Source organism: Seriola aureovittata, chromosome 2 (assembly GCF_021018895.1).
Source record: "Seriola aureovittata isolate HTS-2021-v1 ecotype China chromosome 2, ASM2101889v1, whole genome shotgun sequence".
Lineage (NCBI taxonomy): Eukaryota > Metazoa > Chordata > Actinopteri > Carangiformes > Carangidae > Seriola > Seriola aureovittata.
This window is the reverse complement of record NC_079365.1, coordinates 31,565,803-31,585,443: the sequence shown is the minus strand read 5'-3', so window position 1 is coordinate 31,585,443 and position 19,641 is coordinate 31,565,803. Positions and strand designations below refer to the sequence as shown.

At 40.7% G+C, this 19,641-nt stretch overlaps 1 protein-coding gene and 2 non-coding genes across 3 annotated transcripts; all 3 read right to left on the bottom strand.

The window, feature by feature from the left end:
• Positions 1-3,050: 3,050 nt before the first annotated feature.
• On the bottom strand, positions 3,051-17,416 carry ahcy (adenosylhomocysteinase). The gene is made up of 11 exons (XM_056385337.1): positions 17,260-17,416; positions 13,090-13,280; positions 10,310-10,385; positions 9,945-10,097; positions 8,589-8,701; positions 7,087-7,294; positions 5,886-5,973; positions 5,691-5,808; positions 5,279-5,401; positions 5,012-5,083; positions 3,051-4,076 (listed from the first exon to the last, which is right to left on the bottom strand). Exons 1-11 carry the CDS (start codon positions 17,285-17,287, stop codon positions 3,945-3,947), a joined length of 1,302 nt encoding a protein of 433 aa, XP_056241312.1. The 5' UTR covers positions 17,288-17,416; the 3' UTR covers positions 3,051-3,944.
• LOC130162096 (small nucleolar RNA SNORA17) lies at positions 8,968-9,101 on the bottom strand. The gene has a single exon (XR_008826228.1). It is a non-coding gene; the product is annotated as a small nucleolar RNA SNORA17 (small nucleolar RNA).
• LOC130162092 (small nucleolar RNA SNORA17) lies at positions 10,617-10,750 on the bottom strand. The gene has a single exon (XR_008826227.1). It is a non-coding gene; the product is annotated as a small nucleolar RNA SNORA17 (small nucleolar RNA).
• Positions 17,417-19,641: the final 2,225 nt, after the last annotated feature.

Genomic DNA, 19,641 nt, shown 5'->3' with positions numbered 1-19,641 from the left:
ACACAGGTTCATGTGGATGGAGAGGATAAAAGGATACTGATGAATAAAACAGCACCTGACTAAATCTGAGCAAAGTTCACCTGTGTCCTCAGTAAATACATGAGCTGGTAGATCAGTGAGGAGGACAGTGAGATTAGAGAGCACACACTGCCATCTGCTGGACAAGGTGGCAAAACAGCAGTGAAACAGATGTGCTGTCACACACTGATGAGTGTGGAGGTGTTTCCTGAGTGTTTACCCACCGACACTAACGTCTCACCTGTAAAGACTGACCCCCACTGCGGCAGGTTCAGATACCTGTGAGGTGTCAGAGTCTCAGTGGTCTGGTCTCTCTGCCTCTCAGATCATCTGGCTTCTCCTAAAGACGTCCAGTAAATCTGAGAAAACATCTCATATTCATTTTTCACTAATCTGAAACATCTGGACGCTGGTTTTTATCTCAGTCACTCACACAGGAGGAAATAGTGCATTTGTTGTGGTGGATCAACACACATTTGGTTTGGTTAGTGATTCCAGCAGCAGGCTGGTGTGTGTGTGTGTGTGTGTGTGTGTGTGTGTGTGTGTGTGTGTGTGTGTGTGTGTGTGGATGGTGATGAAGGAACGTGTAGTTGAATCTTTGTACTTGTATCTGGGATTTGTATTAACTCAATGTTCCCCCTTTTTTTTCTTTTTTTATTGATTTTATTTTTCCAATATCTTTGATGTTTGACCATGTGTTTTCCCTTGTACCGTGCTCTGCTCTGTCTTTTGGAAAATTCAATAAATAAATGGTTAAAAATAAAAGAGATCATCAGACTTCATCTTCAAACGTTTTATGATGAGTATTTGATTCTTTTTGTCTTTTATCCGTTTTGTTTTATTCGGCTTCAGTTTTTTCTTGAAACAAACTGTTTTCATGATGATTGTTTTTACAGTTACATTTTTAGTCTGTATATTAGTTTCCCAAAGTTACACCTCAAATCACATCAAAAATATTTTGTATGGAAATGAATTAATCAAATATTAACTACTAATAGTTGCTTATTCATTTTCTGTTGATCAATTATTCAATCAGCTAACAGTTCCAGGTGTATTCGGTGTTTTTGGGCTGAACGATATGTATTGTGATATGAGTCATGATGTCAGTGGTCATGTGATTGGAATATTTCACGTGGTCACGTTGAGATTTCAATAATATTTTGATGAACTGTTCGGCTTCGTCTCGTTCATGTCTTGATTTTTCTTGTTCATTGTATTTTACTTTATTTTTCTTAGATTGATCAGTGATATCTGATGTTTGTCTTCTTTAATCTTTGTAAATAGAAATGCAGAATTAGAGTTTGAATCGTGAAACTTTTTACTTCTTGATTCATTCTTCAGTTTCTGTGAAGCTCTGTGTTCATGTCAAAGTTCTACTAATAAAGTTTCACTGATCCACTGAACAAACGAGTGAAGTGAGTTCACCTGTGCCAACGCTTCAGGGTCAGAGGTCAGGTCAGTGTCTGACTGAGCTTTAATCCAATCAGCAGAGAGGACCGGCAACGGCTTAAAGTGCTTACATCTGGATCAGATCTGCACCAACATCTGGTTCAGGTTTCATCAGCTTACAGGATTTTTATAATAAAACTGAAGCGCTGATCAACGCCAGAGGTGTCAGCTGGTGGGGATCCCCGAGACCCGGGACCAGACCCGAGACCAGAGACCAGAGACCAGGGACGAGAAACCAGGGACCAGGGACCAGAGACCCGGGACCAGGGACCAGATCCGAGACCAGAGACGAGATCCGAGACAAGACCAGAGACCAGGGACCAGGGACCAGGGACCAGACCCGAGACCAGAGACGAGATCCGAGACAAGACCCGAGACCAGAGACCAGGGACCAGGGACCAGGGACCAGGGACCAGGGACCAGACCCGAGACCAGAGACGAGATCAGAGACCAGAGACGAGAAACCAGGGACCAGGGACCAGAACCGAGACCAGGGACCAGAGACCAGACCAGACCCGAGACCAGGGACCAGGGACCAGAGACCCAAGACCAGAGACGAGACCAGGGACCAGAGACCAGACCCAAGACCAGAGACCAGGGACCAAGGACCAGGGACCAGGGACCAGGGACCAGAGACCAGACCCAAGACCAGAGACCAGGTGATGATGAAGCACAACGATCAAAGGACCAGTTTATAGTGAATGAGCTTAAGTGATGAGCCATTCAAAGACACATTCACTCACACACTGATGTAGTGGATCAGAGACAAACCAGTCGTACATCTTATGACTAAAGAATGAAAGTTTCAGCATAACGATTATTTGCAACCTTTGCTGTGTGTTCTATGGAATTACATGACGAGCTACACGTTAGCGATCATTCTAATCAGAAGCTATGACTATAAACAATGAGGTTATGGACACATGAATTTCCCCTAGGGGACAAATAAAGTATCAATCTATCTGTGTAGTTTGGTCTGGACCGCAGAACAGTTAGCATCTTTTCAGAACAGTTAGCGTAATTAACATCTTTTCAGAACAGTTAGCGTAGTTAGCATCTTTTCAGAACAGTTAGTGTAGTTAGCATATTTTCAGAACAGTTAGCGTAGTTAGCAACTTTTCAGAACAGTTAGCGTAGTTAGCATCTTCTCAGACCGGTTAGCGTAGTTAGCATCTTTTCAGAACAGTTAGCGTAGTTAGCATATTTTCAGAACAGTTAGCGTAGTTAGCAACTTTTCAGAACAGTTAGCGTAGTTAGCATCTTCTCAGACCAGTTAGTGTAGTTAGCATCTTTTCAGAACAGTTAGCGTAGTTAGCATCTTTTCAGAACAGTTAGCGTAGTTAGCATCTTTCCAGAACAGTTAGCGTAGTTAGCATCTTTCCAGACCAGTTAGCGTAGTTAGCATCTTTTCAGAACAGTTAGCATATCTGCTGCACTGATGATGCATCAGGACAACCGGTCTTCCCCAGGGACACTTACATGTGGACCAGAGGAGGCGGGGATCAAACCAGCGACTCCTGAGCCACAGTGCGTTTCAGTTCTACCCGTCAACATCATGTATATAACCACACGAGGACAAACAATCAGAGTCAACGTCTTTATTTTTCAGTTTTCAATCCATGGTTTACAGGAAGTTGAACTCTGCTTCAGGCTGTAACCACGACAGTCACTGACTCCACCCAGCGTCTGAACAACCTGATTCACTACAATGAAAAGAGGGGGGTGGGGTGGGGGGCTGTTGCACATGTTTTGGCCCTTTAAGTCAAATTAAATAAAAATCACAATAAAGGAGGAAAATGAGGCAACAGAATAAGACTCAGGCAGAAACAGGAGGAGCGTTGGAGGTTCCTTTGGCAGCGGCGCTCGTCTTCAGTTCACGTACAGTTTGAGTTAAGTGCTAACACAGGGCAGTGTTATGGAATAAGGCCACTGTACACTAAGCCGTCTGCCTCGAAACCTTCTCTCCTGGAGACGCTGCGAGATGGAGGTCGGATAGAAGAGGTTTATTTTTTCCATTAAAGGAGGGAATGACATGAACAAGAGGAAGAGTCTCTGACGGCCACTGACGGTGTTTCAGGAGAGCTGATGAGGAAGAGGAGAGACGGACGAGGGATGAAGGTGTCAGGGAAATAACACGATGAGACAAACTAAACTTTCGGCTGATTGTTGATTCGACTTTATGACACTTAACACTCCCACATCAAACTACTGATGAAGCTTTGTGTCTACTTCCTGTTTCTACTCAGCAGCTCTATGGAGGATCAGTAAAAGCAGAACACGGCGTTTGAAAAGTTTTTTTGTTTTTTTAAGAGGGAAAATCAAACTGTTTCTGTCCCTGAAAACTTGATATTTGGCTCCCAGAGTGAAACCTGGAGAAACTGTCCCAGAGCTCCCATCATCCACCAACACACCAACACCTGTCCAGCCACTCCTCCGCCTTCTTCTCCTCTCCCCAGCAGGGCTCGGGGAGGGGGGGCTCAGTAGCGGTAGTGGTCCGGTTTGAAGGGCCCCTCGTTGGGCAGACCCAGGTACTTGGCCTGCTTGTCTGTCAGCTTGGTCAGCTTCACCCCCAGTTTGTCCAGGTGGGCGGCGGCCACCTGCTCGTCCAGCTGGGGACACAGGGACAAGAGACACAGTTAAACTCTATATAAACTTTATAACTCTATAAAGTCAGAAACTAAGTTTTTTCTGCCTAATTTGACTTTTACTGATTTCATGTGAAACAGAACGTTTTATATGGTTTTATTTTCCTGTTGAACTGAAACTGAAGCTGCTGGATGACTGAAGGTCCCATGATGGGATGATTAAAGTATTTATATAATTATCTTTTGGCCTCTTATTTCTTTGACTTATTTTTATCAATTTTCAGAAAACATTGAAAAGATGAAATTTTCAGATTTTAATTTTTTGTCCATCAAACTGTTTAAAACGTAATATTAAAATTTATACCAATATAAGACGAAAATAGAAGAACGTCGTCTCATTTAAGAATCTCAAAACATTTGGTATTTTCTGCTTGATAAATAATTACGAGCTAAGTGAGTGTAAACTTCTGCCAACATGTGAACCTCTAAATAATACTTTATATTCATTTTAATATTTACAGAAATACATACTTTGTAATTGTATATGGTATTTCTAATTTATCTTATTTATTCTAGATTCTGTTTCTATTATTATATTTCTTTATCACATTTTCTCCTTTCCTCTACAGCGGATCAATAAAAGTTCATCTAATCTTTATCTTACATTTATATGCAGTTTTTTTCCCACATGTTTATAAAGAATCAAATCACAGGCTTTAGATTATTATCTTTTTATCTACCGACACTCTGAAACTGAAAACAGCTGCAGATCAAACTTCCTGTCAATCACCTGACTGGTTTCAAACCACCTGATGAACGTGAAGCCGAAAACATCACGTTCAGATTCAAACGAAGGAAGTCGAGTCTGACGCAACGTTTCCTGACTCGTTAAATCTTTGAACACATGAACAGAAAGTCTGTGAGAAAATAGAGAGTGCTGTTGTTCAGTGGGTTCTCACCTTCTTGGGCAGGAAGTAAACTCCCACGGGGTATTTGGAGGTGTTCACCCACAACTCGATCTGAGCCAGCACCTGCAGGACACCACTCACCATCATCATCATCATCATCATCATCATCATCATCATCATCATCATCACACAGACATGTTTTACTCAGGCAGACTGATCTGAGATCTGAAGGTTTCTCTGATTCGTCCAGGTTCATGTTCACAGCTGAAGAGACGGTGAAGTAAAGGATCATCTGATCGCTCCTCCGGATCAACTCACCTGATTGGTGAAGGAGTTGCTCATGACGAAGGACGGGTGTCCCATGGCACAGCCCAGGTTCACCAGTCTGCCCTCAGCCAGGACGATGATGTGACGCCCGCTCTTCAGACGGTAACGATCAACCTGAGGAGGAGGAGGAGGAAGATTAATGGAGTCAACAGTTTAACATTATTCTAGTATAAAACCAGAATCTCCTCCTGCTCACATCGTTTATCCAGTCAGAGAAAATATTAAACATTTGTTCTGTCAAGTCTCGAGTAATAAGTGTTTTCTGAGGTCACCGTGACCTTTGACCTTTATCCACCAAAATGTAATAAGTTCATCCTGGTGTTACTGAGATATCGTGTTCGCAAGAATGAGACGGAGAAGAGGACCTGAAAACAAAATGGCTGCCGCTGTGACGGAGTCGTACCTGAGGCTTGATGTTGACCTTCTCCGCGGCATTCTTGGTGAGCCAGCTCATGTCGATCTCGCAGTCGAAGTGTCCGATGTTACAGACGATGGCGTCGTCCTTCATGTTCTCAAAGTGTCTGAGGACGAGACACAGCGTTTATCAGAGACGCCGTCATCACAGCGAGACGCAGCCGAGACCGTGAGCTGAACTTACTGTCCCAGGATGATGTCCTCGCAGCCGGTGGTGGTGACGAAGATGTTTCCCTCTTTACAGGCCTCGTCCATGGTGGTGACCTCATAACCTGCAGAGCAACACACACGGTCAGAGGTCAATACGCGGCGTCATGACCCAACAGACTGATCACTACATCTTTCGTCTGATACATCTCACAGTATAAGGACATATTTTCATATTTTATCCATATAATCTTAATTCTTATTCTTTGCTGATACAGTTCCACTGTTGAGGGAGCAGCTGTAATGCCATTTAATTTCCCCCTGGGGATCAATAAGGGATCGATTAAGTATTGTGATTAACATTTTAAAGAGAGAACCTCGTCTGTTCATCCACAAACTGCTTATTGACTTATTTAGTCGCGTCTCTTCTCAGATTTCACCGAGATGTTAAATCTTCGGCTCCTTGGACTCACCGGGTGAAACACCTGGAGGTGATCTTTGATTCAGAGCTAAAACCTTGAAGCTCGTGTTTCCAAATCTGATTTTATCATCTGAAAAATATTTTTGAAGTGCAACTGTTTCTCTTCTGTCTGGATTTTATTGATCATTTTTAAAGCTCTTCGTGTCTCATGTTTACACTCTCTGCTCCTTGGGTCGTCCGGTACCCGTCTGTTAGTTGCTCTGAAGTTCAGGACTCAAACCTGTGGTGAAGCTCCAAGCCGATGGAACTGTCTCCATGACGACCTGAGAGCAGCTGAAGTGTTGAAAAGTTTAAATATGAACTCAAAACTTTCCTCTTCAGCCTGGCTTTCCATTAAATATGGTTTTTAATCTTGTTCACTTATAAAAATTTATATTTTATTCTATTTTGTTCTTTTATTATTAATTTTCTTGTGAGTTTATTGTTTTTTCATGTTATTATTTTTCTTTTTTAAAAATCGGTTTTATTGTTTCTCATCAGTCTGAAGCTCTTTGATGACCTGTATGAAAAGTGCAGTACAAATAAAGTTTGTTTGATTGAACAGCTCGACCTGGAGCTTCACACAGATTTGTCCATAAACATGTGAGAAAGTCTCATCAGATCTGAAGATAACAGACTCTCCACGAAAGCAGAAAACAACGACTGATGCTGTGAATGTGTCAATGTGACATTTCAGCTTTTGGAAAAAAGTAGTTTTCTCTTGAAGGGTCTGAAGACTTCCTGAACGCTCCATCCTGCTCTGTCCGTGGTCACCTACCCTCCATGGCGGCCTGCAGGGCGTTGATGGGGTCGATCTCGGTGACGATGACACGAGCTCCGAACCCGCGCAGAGCCTGGACGCAGCCTTTGCCCACGTCACCGTAACCCGCCACCACGGCGACTTTCCCGGCGATCATGACGTCGGTGGCGCGCTTGATGCCGTCGATCAGACTCTCCCTGCAGCCGTACAGGTTGTCAAACTTACTCTGCAGAAGGGACAGAGACAGGAGACACGATGACGTCGAGTTTCTCCAGAACAGAACCAGGAGACAGACCAGTTCCTGCTGAGGACCTGGAGTCATGTTCAGACATGGAGTTCAACAAGTCTGAGGATTCCTACGACCTCAAAGTGTCACTGTTGAACTTTTAACTTTCTGACCAAACATGGTCTGAGTGAGACAGTGGACACGACGTGTCGACAGACCAAAGTGATTTCTGCACAAAATCAGATTGTGATTCTTTTATCAGATCTTGTGATTTCAGTGTGAACGACTGAAGAAAATATAAGAATGATGAAGATGTGATTCTACGTCTGGAGAATATGATCTGTAGGTCGTGGCGTCTCTGTAGCGCCACAACACTGATGGTGCTAACAATGCTAATGCTAACAATGAACAACAATGTGACACATTTTACCTTCAAAGAAACTGCAGCTGCTGAGATTTGGATGTTGAACGTGGTCAAACTGAGATTTTGTTTATATCTGGATTAATTGTGCAGCTGCAGATTAAAGCTGCTTCACTGAGCGGAATAATTAGAGATGTTCAACAACATTTCTCATTCTATTTTCACATGAAGAAAATAAAAAACAGCTGTCTGACTACCAAACTACTGACTGTGGATGAGATGACTGCTGTATGACTCATGTTAAACATCAACACACACATGAATGAGATCTATTATTGTCCAATCTGACTGTCACTCAAAAAATAAATAGATAAATAACTAAATGTAGGAATTAATAACTTTTTAACTGGAGCGACCCTCTAGTTCAACTTGTTGACAAACTGCTGGTGTTTTGCTAACAGCTAATGCTACACTGTTTACCAGAAACCAGCTCTTCTTCACTGCTCTGAAACTGCAGCCTACACAGGAAGTTGCACTACTGTTTTAGAGCAGAGAGGAAGAAGTGATTCTGGACACCTGCTGTTTATTCCAGCTCATAAACGATAACGATCATTAATGAACTCCACGCACGCTGAAGTCTGATCAGGTGTCGGAGGCGTTTCAAAGAGCAGCATCAGAACAACTGTAGAGTCGGTGTTTCACTAGAAGATGAGATCATTTCAAAACTTCTATAACGAGTCATTTCGCTCTAAAGATGAAGAAAATCAAGACAAACACCTGATATTAAACTCCACCCACCTGTGAGGTCACACTTTACAAATCAAACATGTTGATGGTGATATTTAAGAGAATGAACGAGGATCAATATCTTCCTGTTCCTCATGTGGACTCTGCACGATGCAGCTGAACAGCAGGACTGATGGAGGTGGTTACCTTGGTGACAGAGTCGTTGACATTGATGGCGGGGATCTTCAGATCGCCCTTCTTCATCATCTTGTACAGGTTGTGGACACCTGTGGTCGTTTCCTCAGACACTCCACGGATACCTGAGAACACACCAGAGTCACATGACCGAGACGTGATTTTTTTTTTTTTGGGGGGGGGGGGGGGGGCTCAGATGATCTCCACCTGTGACACTGGAGGAGGAGGAGGAGAAGGAAGAAGAAGAGACTCTGAATTCAGTTATCTTGGATTAAACGTGAAACAGTCATGTTCTGGTGTTGATCATCATCAGTTAGAGCTCTACCTGTGACTGACAGGTGTGACCTTTACAGGTGTCTGATTGGCTCATTCAGCAGCCTCAGTGTTGAGGTGTGGGTGGTGATGATCACTCTGAGTCCTCAGTGTGTCGTAGAGTCTCAGTGCAGACCACCACCTGTCTCTCTCTGCCGCCTCCTGACACAGCTGCAACACTCACAGTTGAGCTGCAACGCCTCGAGGGGCAGGACGTCACTTCATGTATAATAATAATAATAATAATAATAATAATAATAATAATAATAATACTTCTGGATTATTGCAGTTATTTAGTTATTTGCACCATTGAGCTGCTGGAATTTGCCGTAGGAATAAATAAAGCTCCATCCGTCGTTGGGAACCACTGATCTACAACATCACAACTTTGTTTGAAATGACTGAATTTTAAATAAAGTTCAACTGTAACAACCTCTAAAAAAAACATCTTTTGATGCCTAATATGATGATGATTAATGAGAAACTTAATGAGAAATTTTTAACCTCATTTTATTCTTCAGTCACTGTAGATACTGTTTTTAGTGGCATCTGCTTTTTACTTTAGATAAAGCTCAGGTTCCTGTTGTGTTGTTCTTTTCTTGTTCCTTTTTTGTCTTGGTTTTTATTTTACATTGTTTTGCATTAGGATGTAATTTTTCCCTAAGTGGAGCCCAGGAAGAGGAGCTGCGACTTGGTGGTGGCTGATGGGAAGCCAAATAAATAAATAAAATAAATAAAAACATGAATGAGATGCAGCTTGTGTCAGACCAGTGTCCAACTCTACAGCAGCTTCAACATGTGGATAAGACGGATCTTCATGAGTCCCACAGAGAAATCTACACATCGCTTAATTTACTCTTACAGTACAGTGTGTGTGTGTGTGTGTGTGTGTGAGTGAGTGAGTGAGTGAGTGAGTGAGTGAGTGAGTGAGTGAGTGAGTGAGTGAGTGAGTGAGTGAGTGAGTGAGTGAGTGAGTGAGTGAGTGAGTGAGTGAGTGAGTGAGTGAGTGAGTGAGAGAGAGAGAGAAAGAGAGAGAGAGAGAGAGAGAGAACACACCTGCCAGCAGTTTGGGGTACTTCTTGTGGACCAGGTTGGTGAGGTCTCCTCCGTCGTCCAGGATCATGTTGAGGGGCTGACCGTCTTTGAAGTACACAGTCTGTTCGATGCACCACACGTACTCCTCATCTGTCTCTCCTTTCCACGCGTACACTACACACACACACACAAAATACACACACACACACACCTGTTCACCTGCTTCCTCTCAGAGTCACATGGGAATATTCCCACCCACCAACTGTCAATCTAAACTGTGGGTGGTGTGGACACACTAAGTGTTTGCAGTTCATACATAAATCTGAATGTATATATTTTCACTCAGACAGGTATGGAACATCATACACACAGGTGGTGTGTGTTACCTGGAATACCAGCCTTGGCGATGGCGGCAGCAGCGTGATCCTGAGTGGAGAAGATGTTACAGCTGGACCACTGAACCTGAGGAGGAAGATAAACATTGACTTAATATAAACATAATTTAACTGTATTAGAATCAGGCTTCTTTATCTTTTTATCCAAGATAATTAAAATCAAATTCCAACTAAAAGTGAAAGTCTAGATGAGTCATGTTCTGGTGTTGATCATCATCAGTTAGAGCTCTACCTGTGACTGACAGGTGTGACCTTTACAAGTGTCTGATTGGCTCATTCAGCAGCCTCAGTGTTGAGGTGTGGGTGGTGATGATCACTCTGAGTCCTCAGTGTGTCGTAGAGTCTCAGTGCAGACCACCACCTGTCTCTCTCTGCCGCCTCCTGACACAGCTGCAACACTCACAGTTGAGCTGCAACGCCTCGAGGGGCAGGACGTCACTTCATGTATAATAATAATAATAATAATAATAATAATAATAATAATAATAATAATAACAACAACAACAACAACAACAACAACAATAATAATAATAATACATCTTAACTAGAGCTGCACAATTAATCAAAACTGCAACATAACCAAGTGCAATATCCAAATTGCAAGAGCTGCAATGTTTCTTTTGACATCTAAAATGAGAAAAATCATATTCAAGATGTAAAGGAACAAGATTGTTTGGTGCAGGAACCAACAAAATGCAAAAATTAGCACTCTAACTAAAATCATGGCTCATATCACAATATGATGTGTCTTTCACATGGTTCAGCCCTGATCACCTTGGTGATGATGACCTGGTTCATAAAACAACAGCAGCTCATTCACTTCATGTTGGATCAGACTCAGATTCTATTTAATGAAGTTAATGATCCAAACACGCACAGCGCTGCCATCTAGTGTCACACACACTGCACTGCAGCTTTAACTTCCAGCTGCATGTGACAGAGTTTAAGTTACTGTGACAACAGGTGTTCACTGACTGAATAAATCCAGATACAGAGTCACACAGTTCAGTGTCTCAGCACAGAGACAGAAGTGAACCAGGCTCAGAGAGCAGGTTGTTGTTTAGTCTCAGCTGGTTCTCAGGCTGCAGGATCCTGCAGGACCAGACCAGACCAGACCAGACCAGGTCAGATAAAACCAACATGATAACAGACTCACGGCCTTGAGACAGACAGAGGGAGAGGGAAAACTGAGACAGTTTGTTCTGATGACTGGATCAATAACCTGTCCTCTGTCATTAACTGACTGTGGTGAACTACAGCAGAGCTCCACCTGACAGACACAAGTTCACTGGTCAGCTGCTGGTCTGAAGCCGTGTTCACACACCGAGTCATCACCAACACAACCAGTCATCCAGTTAAGGATCATAAGTTTATGTATGTATGTACTTACTTACAAGTGTTAGAAAAAGTCAGTGAACCTTTAGAATTAAATTGATTATTCATTTAAAGTACTAAATTAACTTCATTAACGTACGACTTTGTCTTAAAATATAAAATCAGATCTTTATTAAAGTCACCATGAAGAACAATCTATTTTACTAATAAAACAAATCACTGCAGCGGAAACTGTGTGAATCTCTGGACTAATGACGTGAACACAAGCTGCTGGAGTCACGAGCATGAAGCCATTTCCTCATTCCTTCCTTTGACACGTGAACGCACCGTTTTCTAAAGTTACAGTGAAGTGAAAATATAGAAAACTTCACAGAGCTGATCATCATTATAAGTTTTGATGTTTACACAGCAAGAGAAGAAAGATGAGGAAGAACAATTTCACTGATTGTGACACTGGATGTAAAAACATCATCAGTTTACAATCACTCTGATGTAAAGTCCTGTTTCACTCTGAGCTTCATTTACTGGGACTAGAGTCTTAACGAGGCTCCAACACTGAGATCAGTCAATATGAAAATAGTATCAGTTTACACAATCACTCACAATAAATAATAAGGACATTAAACACCAACAATTACTTCTGTTTATGAAATGTTAAATTATTATAAAACTTTTAATGATGATAATGAACGAAACTCTGAAGTTGGTTATTTTATTCTTTAGTAAATGACTGTAGCTCAAGGCTAAAGTTGGAAACTAGCTAACATTAGTTAGCTAAACTGTAACTTAAGGCTAAAGCTAGAAACTTTATTTTGTTAAATTACATGTCTCTTTATTTTGTAACTTGGATCTCTTTAGAAAACCATGTGTTCACATGGTTGAAGGAATGTGTGAGGTGACACATTGTGTTGATAAAAACTAATTTATCAACGGGAAATGGCGTATGTATGGTTTTTATGTGAACGCATCATTTATGAATCTTGACCCAGATGTATTCTCCACACAAACTGATTCTTCACATGAATCAAGAACAAGTCAAACTAGGATAAAGAATAACTAATACAAACAACAACAGGTCTCCGTCTCCTAGAGACGTTTGACTCGACAATGAACAACCAGAAGACGTGAAGTAGATCTGAGTGGAAACAAAGTCCAGTCTCATCGTTGTATAAGAGACTGTGTGAATGAACAGATCATGTCCTCGTCTAAAGCATCTGTCTTTGCTCTTAAAGAAGACGACTGCAGCAGGTCACAGCAGCTGGAAGCTTTAGATATTTCAGATTTATATTTAGACTTCCCTCATTTAAAGATGAGACATGAGCAGGTGAAATAAATAAATCCACTGCAGAATGTGGAATCTGCCACACTTCCTGTCACCGTAGAGGGCTGTTTTCTGATTGGTGGATTTTCTCTGGGTGAAGACGTTTAGACATTACCTCAGCTCCGAGGGCGATGAGGGTCTCGATGAGCACGGCGGTCTGCAGGGTCATGTGGAGGCAGCCGGCGATGCGGGCGCCCTTCAGAGGCTTGGACTGACTGTACATCTCCCTCATCTTCATCAGACCGGGCATCTCATTCTCTGCGATATCAATGGCCTTACGCCCCCACTCGGCCAGGGTGATGTCAGCTGGGGGAGACACAGGGAGAAATGTGAGTATTACAGTTTATATATTCTCAACTGATGTCTTCTATTCACCATGGACTCCGTTTATTTAATCCTGTCTAAATATGAAAATTCATATTTTTTTGCAAAACAGCAAATGTGCAAATAAAGTAGTCTGGTGAAAACTGCAAATGTTTTTCCTAATGCATGTAAAATAGTGCATCATTGCCTAATGTGACTGCGAGCCGTTACACAGTGGGGGGGTTGAACTGTGTGTTGTAGTTTGTTCACTCCTTTAATCTCCATCAGCTGCTGCTGCACATGTGCAGTTTGTTTTGTTTTTATCAGTGAAGAACGTGACCTCACTCACAGAGGTGAGTGATTTAAAACGTAATAAAGCATCACTGTGTACCGTTACATCAACATGAAGTCTCTCCTGAACGTTCCAACATTTATTAACCAGAAGAAGAAGAAAAAACAAAAAAACGTGCGACTGTAAACTTGTAAAAAAAAAAATTAAAATAAACAAAAACATATTTGTAGTCGAGTATATTTTGAAGTTGTGAGGATGAAAATTGTTTGCCCTTCCACTCTCATGAACACATGTTCACCTGTCGTCTCAATTAAAGGACACACCACCCCTCAACATCACCCCTACAGAAGAGGATTAGGGCCACGTTAAAAAAATAAATAAAGTTTCAGGAAAAAAAGTTTTTTTTTTTTGTTTTTTTTTAAGTCTGAATTTTAATAGAAAATGTTTTTCCATGTGGCTTTAATCCTCTTCTGTACACCTCAAATCTATCAGGTATCAGATCATGATGTTTTCATGATAACAAAAACAACAACAAACACATGAAGGGCATAAATAAAATCAGAATAAATATACTGAAATATGCAAAATGCCCGACAGGTAAAGCTGCAGGACTCTGCACACACTGTAAAACCTTCACTTCTTGTTTTCAGTTTGTGTTGCTTCAGTAAAACTTTGTCTCCATGAAGATTTGTACAAAGTGTTTTTCTCCACTAACAAAACTCTCTGGTTCACAGCTGCATGATACAACATGGAGGGAAACCAGAGTTTTTACAGTGAAGGCAAAGAGCCTGTCAGTCACAATCAGGGGGGAGGGTGAAGAGAGGCAGCAGAGGCAGCGCTGCAGGGCGAACACCGGCTGATAATCTCCAGCTGGACTCACAACAGAAGAGCAAAGAGCCACAGCTCTGCATCTGCTGCTCTGAATCACTCCGTCCTTTATCTGAAGCCACCATGTGTCAGAGCTGGAGTCAGAGCTTCACTATCAGATCACATGGCACTGAACCACCAGCCCACTGCTAACAGCCCCCCAGGGGAGAGAAGCAGATAAGGACCAACATCACACAGGGACATTATCCTTCATTATCCATACTGAACATGTGTGCTGCTGAAACCACTAATCTGTACACTTCAAGTTAGAGATGATCAAAATATAAGAGGAAGCTTTGTGATTTAACAGGAAGTGAAGAATTCTGCTTTATGCTGCAGATAAACTTCAGGCAGCAGGATGAGGTCACAGAGTACAACCAACCCCCCCCCCCCACCACCAAAGAGACTGCAGCCTGTTCAAACACACCTCAGTTGGTCTGACTGCACTGAACCAGCACTGGGCCGACTGACTGGCTCAGGAACGACTTCACACTGAGCTCAAAGTCGTGACTGAACAAAGTGTTTTTATTTATGAAGCTTCAGACTGAGAGAAATGATCTTCAGTCTCTGAGCAGCTTCATGATCAGAGTGAGGAGAGGAGCTTCTCTGCTTCCTCTCTCATCTCCTTTAGGAAACACTGGAGTTTCCTTTACCAAAGGAAAGGAGACATGCCGTCCCACAATTCCTTGCTGCAGCAACATTTAAAACCACAGCAGAGCCACATACATGTAGAAACATCAGAGCAGCTGTTTCTGTCTGATGGACTGAAGCCCAGATCCATAAATATAGATTCATTCTCTTTCATCAGTCAGGAGTCGTCATGAAGAACGAGCTGATGAATCTATAGTTACATCATCATCATCAGAACTAAATACTATAGTCTATACATTCATGTTGTTTGACTAAATCCTCCCATTGTGGAAAGACCCAAACATGAATTTTATCTACTTAAACATATAAAATGTCAGGAAACTATAAACTTATGTCTGAATATAATTTATTCTCTAATGACACTTTCTGTATTTTTCTTATTTCAACATTTCAATCCAGTTGACAGTCATCCTCCAGGTGTTATAAATAAGGTTAGTTTAAAAAATAAATAAATAAAAATACTGTGTGTGTATTAGTGTAAGGTCAGTCAGATTCTTCTCCTCAGTCTTAATGAATTCTCCTTCACATCTGTGACCTCATGATGATTTCCATGGAGGTCGGGCAGACGATGTGAGAGGAGGTTATTTTGACTTTTCAAACGCAGCCTAAAACTTCTAACTTCTTCAGACGAGGCTCAGAGAGTGAAACAAGTCTGTAGCCGTCTTAAGTACATGAGCTGAGCTCCAATATTGGCAGGAAGTTGGGTTCAAATCCCATTCAAAGCCACCTATAAACAGTACAGTATTAGTCTTTGAAGTGCAGTTATCCACCACAGGCGTGACTGGTACGACTGCTCTAAAGACCACAGCAAACTCTGTTGACTGATTCTGGTATAAAGGAATAACATACTGCAGCACTAATGACTAATATAATGCTGTATTGATTATTAACATAAAACATCAGAACTGTAGGAGAAAATTACACTTTAAAAAAGGTGCGAAGTAACAAGAAAGATTTGTCTACAGGAGAAAATATGTTGCACTGATTTACCACTTGTTTTATAGAGTGATAATGCATTAATTAGCATGTCAGGACTTGACAGATAGTCACTGCGGAGAAGCCTAAACACTTGACTGCCTATTTCCAGTGGAGGCTGTAGACTTTGCCCCGGAGCTATCTGTTAGCAGGACGTTGTGCAACTTCTGAACCAGCTGCCGAACTCGTCCAGAGCAGTAGTGACAGCAGCAAACAACTGTTATGACACATGTTACAACTGTAGTTAATGTAATGAATGATACCTGAATTAATGAATGAATGAATATTCTGCATGTGTTTTCTGACACATTCACTGAATGCAATTTTTATCAAATATTTATCAAGTGCATTTTTTTGTTTTTCAATGTAAATATGTTACAGCAGCTGTTCCCCTTTACTTATTTTTCATTTTTCCCCCTCAGTTGGTTTCTGGAGCCAAACATCTGAAGAAATAAAAGATTTTTTTTTCAAAACAAATTAATAAAAACATTTAATCAAATGCACATAACTCTAAAACCTGCTGCACACAAACACCACGTGTAGTCCAGGACTACTACAGTGTGTAAGTTACATAGGCTGCAGCTCAGTCTCTGCCTGCTCCTGTCACTCATGCATAAACTGGCGGAGCGGCGCCAGGCATCACGGGAATTGCAGTTTACAAACACAGACCGGAGCTAAGGAGCGTGACGCCGACGGCTCCGCTAATAAACTACAACACCCAGAAGCTGTGGACTCGCCTCTGCTCAGATTGAAGCCCATGCTTGGCACCAGAGCGACTGTTACATGTCGATTCATTCTCTGATTTGAATTAAAGTTTGAAAAAACGACGGGTTAAAAGCGGGAATTTACCGGATGTAGCCTAAAATGATTGTAGCGAACAACAAACATGCTCAACACGCTGCTAGCTAAATCACAATAACAACAGCTAACAGTTTACCACATGCTAGCAAGTTAGCAACAACTGAGCCACGAGAGAGAGGGTTAACGATAGAAATCGCGGGAATAACAATACATTAGTCTTAAACGTCTGAAAACATTAGCTTCACTGCACGGTGACGTTTTCAGGCTAACCCCCGATGATGGAGGAGCCGTTACACGTTAGCATAAACTTAACAGCATGCTAGCTAAAAAACCGCCGCCGTGCTTCACGGAGCTTGACTCCGGAGCACAGTTAAAACGATGAACCGTGATACTGACCAACTTTGAAGGGGAGTTTGTCAGACATGGCTGATTTCTGGTGTTGTATTCCGGGCAGGTTGAGCGCTGCAGCAGCCTGGCCGACGGATAGTGGCAGAGAGGGAGGGACGGAAACATGACGGCTCGGTTTTTATCGTCGGAGCCGAGTTTACACGACGTACCTGGACCTACTCTGCATTTCTATTGGCTGTAGAAGATCCCGCCCCGCTTCTGAGCGATGTGATTGGATAAGGGTTGGTGTGGGCCGGCCAATAGGCTGAGTGTTTGGAACAAGTTTTGTCTGGACTCGGTTGGTGTTTTCCCGGTTAGAAAATAAGTAACTGAGCTACTCCACTGACTGCTGGAGTTAAATAAGATCATTCAGATTACACAAGACTTTAAAACACATTTTATTACACACACAAACTATCTCATCTTAATCTGTAATAACATGAATGTTGCTTTTGTTATTCATTTTATTCATGAGTTAGTTATAATTTCTATCTTTAATCACCCATATGCAAATGTAATATATGTACACATACTGAATTTACATACATGAAATACATGTACATATAAAATAAAATATAAGTAGAAATTATATTTGAAACCTATTACAAACTGGAACAATTTTATATATTGACATATATTTCAAGCTCATAAAAAATTGTATGTTTATGTATGTATGTATCATTCAACATATACAGTCTGCTCATAACATGTTATACTACATAAAAACGAATCTAGATATGTTAAATATATATGCATATACACATTTTACTCATTTCATATATGTCATAAACTTATATCTTAGCTCAGAGGATGTATATATGTGATAATCATATATCCCCTTGTAGGTGACATATATGTATATATATGTATATGTATGTATATATTATATTTCTGTATGGGTACTTGTGAGTGTTTGTTTTGTTTACTTATTTTATAAAATTTATAAATGATCATGTGTCACCATTTATTACCACTGTGATTAAGAATAAAATCATTTATCTTTTTACACAGTTTACTTTATTTTAATTTTTTGGCCTTGGATGTGTAGCACTGAGTCTGTGGGAAGCAACTGATATCCAATGTTTTAATGAGCGACTGGAGCATCTGACACAGAGTGCCCAAAACATGAGATACAGAAGTCCTGGTACAAGGTCATGTAGAAGGTAACAACAGGAGGAGTGAGATACAAGTGACACGGTTCAGCTCAGTCCCAGGTTTTGTTGCTGTGTTTTGATTTATTTGTAATAAAGTCTTCATCACACTGAACTCAGAGGACTGTGTGTTTTAATTGAGGTTATAAATGTGTGTTGGAGGATCTGAACTCCTCCGGCCCAGCTGAAAATTTCTCTGCCAAACTGTGAACTGAACGACATGTAGTACGTAATAAAAATAATACATATTATTTATAGGCACCTTTCAGGACGACTTACAAGTCACAGTCAAAATAAAATACAAGTACAAGGCATAAAATACAAATTAAATTAGAATAAATATAATTGTATAAAAGTAAATATGATTAAACGCTGGTGTCGGAGTTGGTGTGTCTTTATTACGAATGTACTGGACAGTGATTCACCATCACCATCACATAATGTCACATATTTTTTACTTTTTTCCATATTCTTTCTTTTAACACATCCATGTGTCAGACTCGTTCTTCATCCAGTTTTCCATGTTCAACTGTCATTTTTCTACTTTTACAAAATAACTAAAGAAGCTAAAAACTGCTCTGTCCTCCTCTGCCTTCATTTAATCTTTTAATCCTGCACTTTAATGAGATATGATCTGTTTTATAATCTGTTTTTATGCTTCTTTTATTTCTGTCAGGATCATTGAATGACCTCTGTGTATGATAATGTTCTGTACAAATACATTTGCCTCGACTTTAGGTTTATATATTTATTCAGTGCCTCATATACACTCAACCCTCTGAACGTAAACTAAACTAAAAAGATAATAATAATAATAATAATAATAAGATTTATATATTTTGCACTTTTCAAAACGCAGTTACAAAGTTACGAAAGTTAAAAGTGAGGCTGAACAGTCCCAAACAGAAATGTAATATATGACATACAGTATATGTCTCCAGAAGGGGATATATTATTAACACATATACATCCTCTGGATATAAGTATATAAGTTTATAACATATATGAAATACCCATAGTAAAATTTGTTCATATATCAAAAATATCTATGTGATGAATTTATTTAAATGAATTTTACATAAAACACATAGGTGCTTTCTATGTAGTTTATTAAAACAACATACATGCTAATAATTATATATGTTTTTATGTTTTCCTTTTTTATTTTAAACACGTCTCCTCACATTCTGGTAAAGTGTCTCAGACTTTTGGACTCTAATGTTTATTATATCTACATATA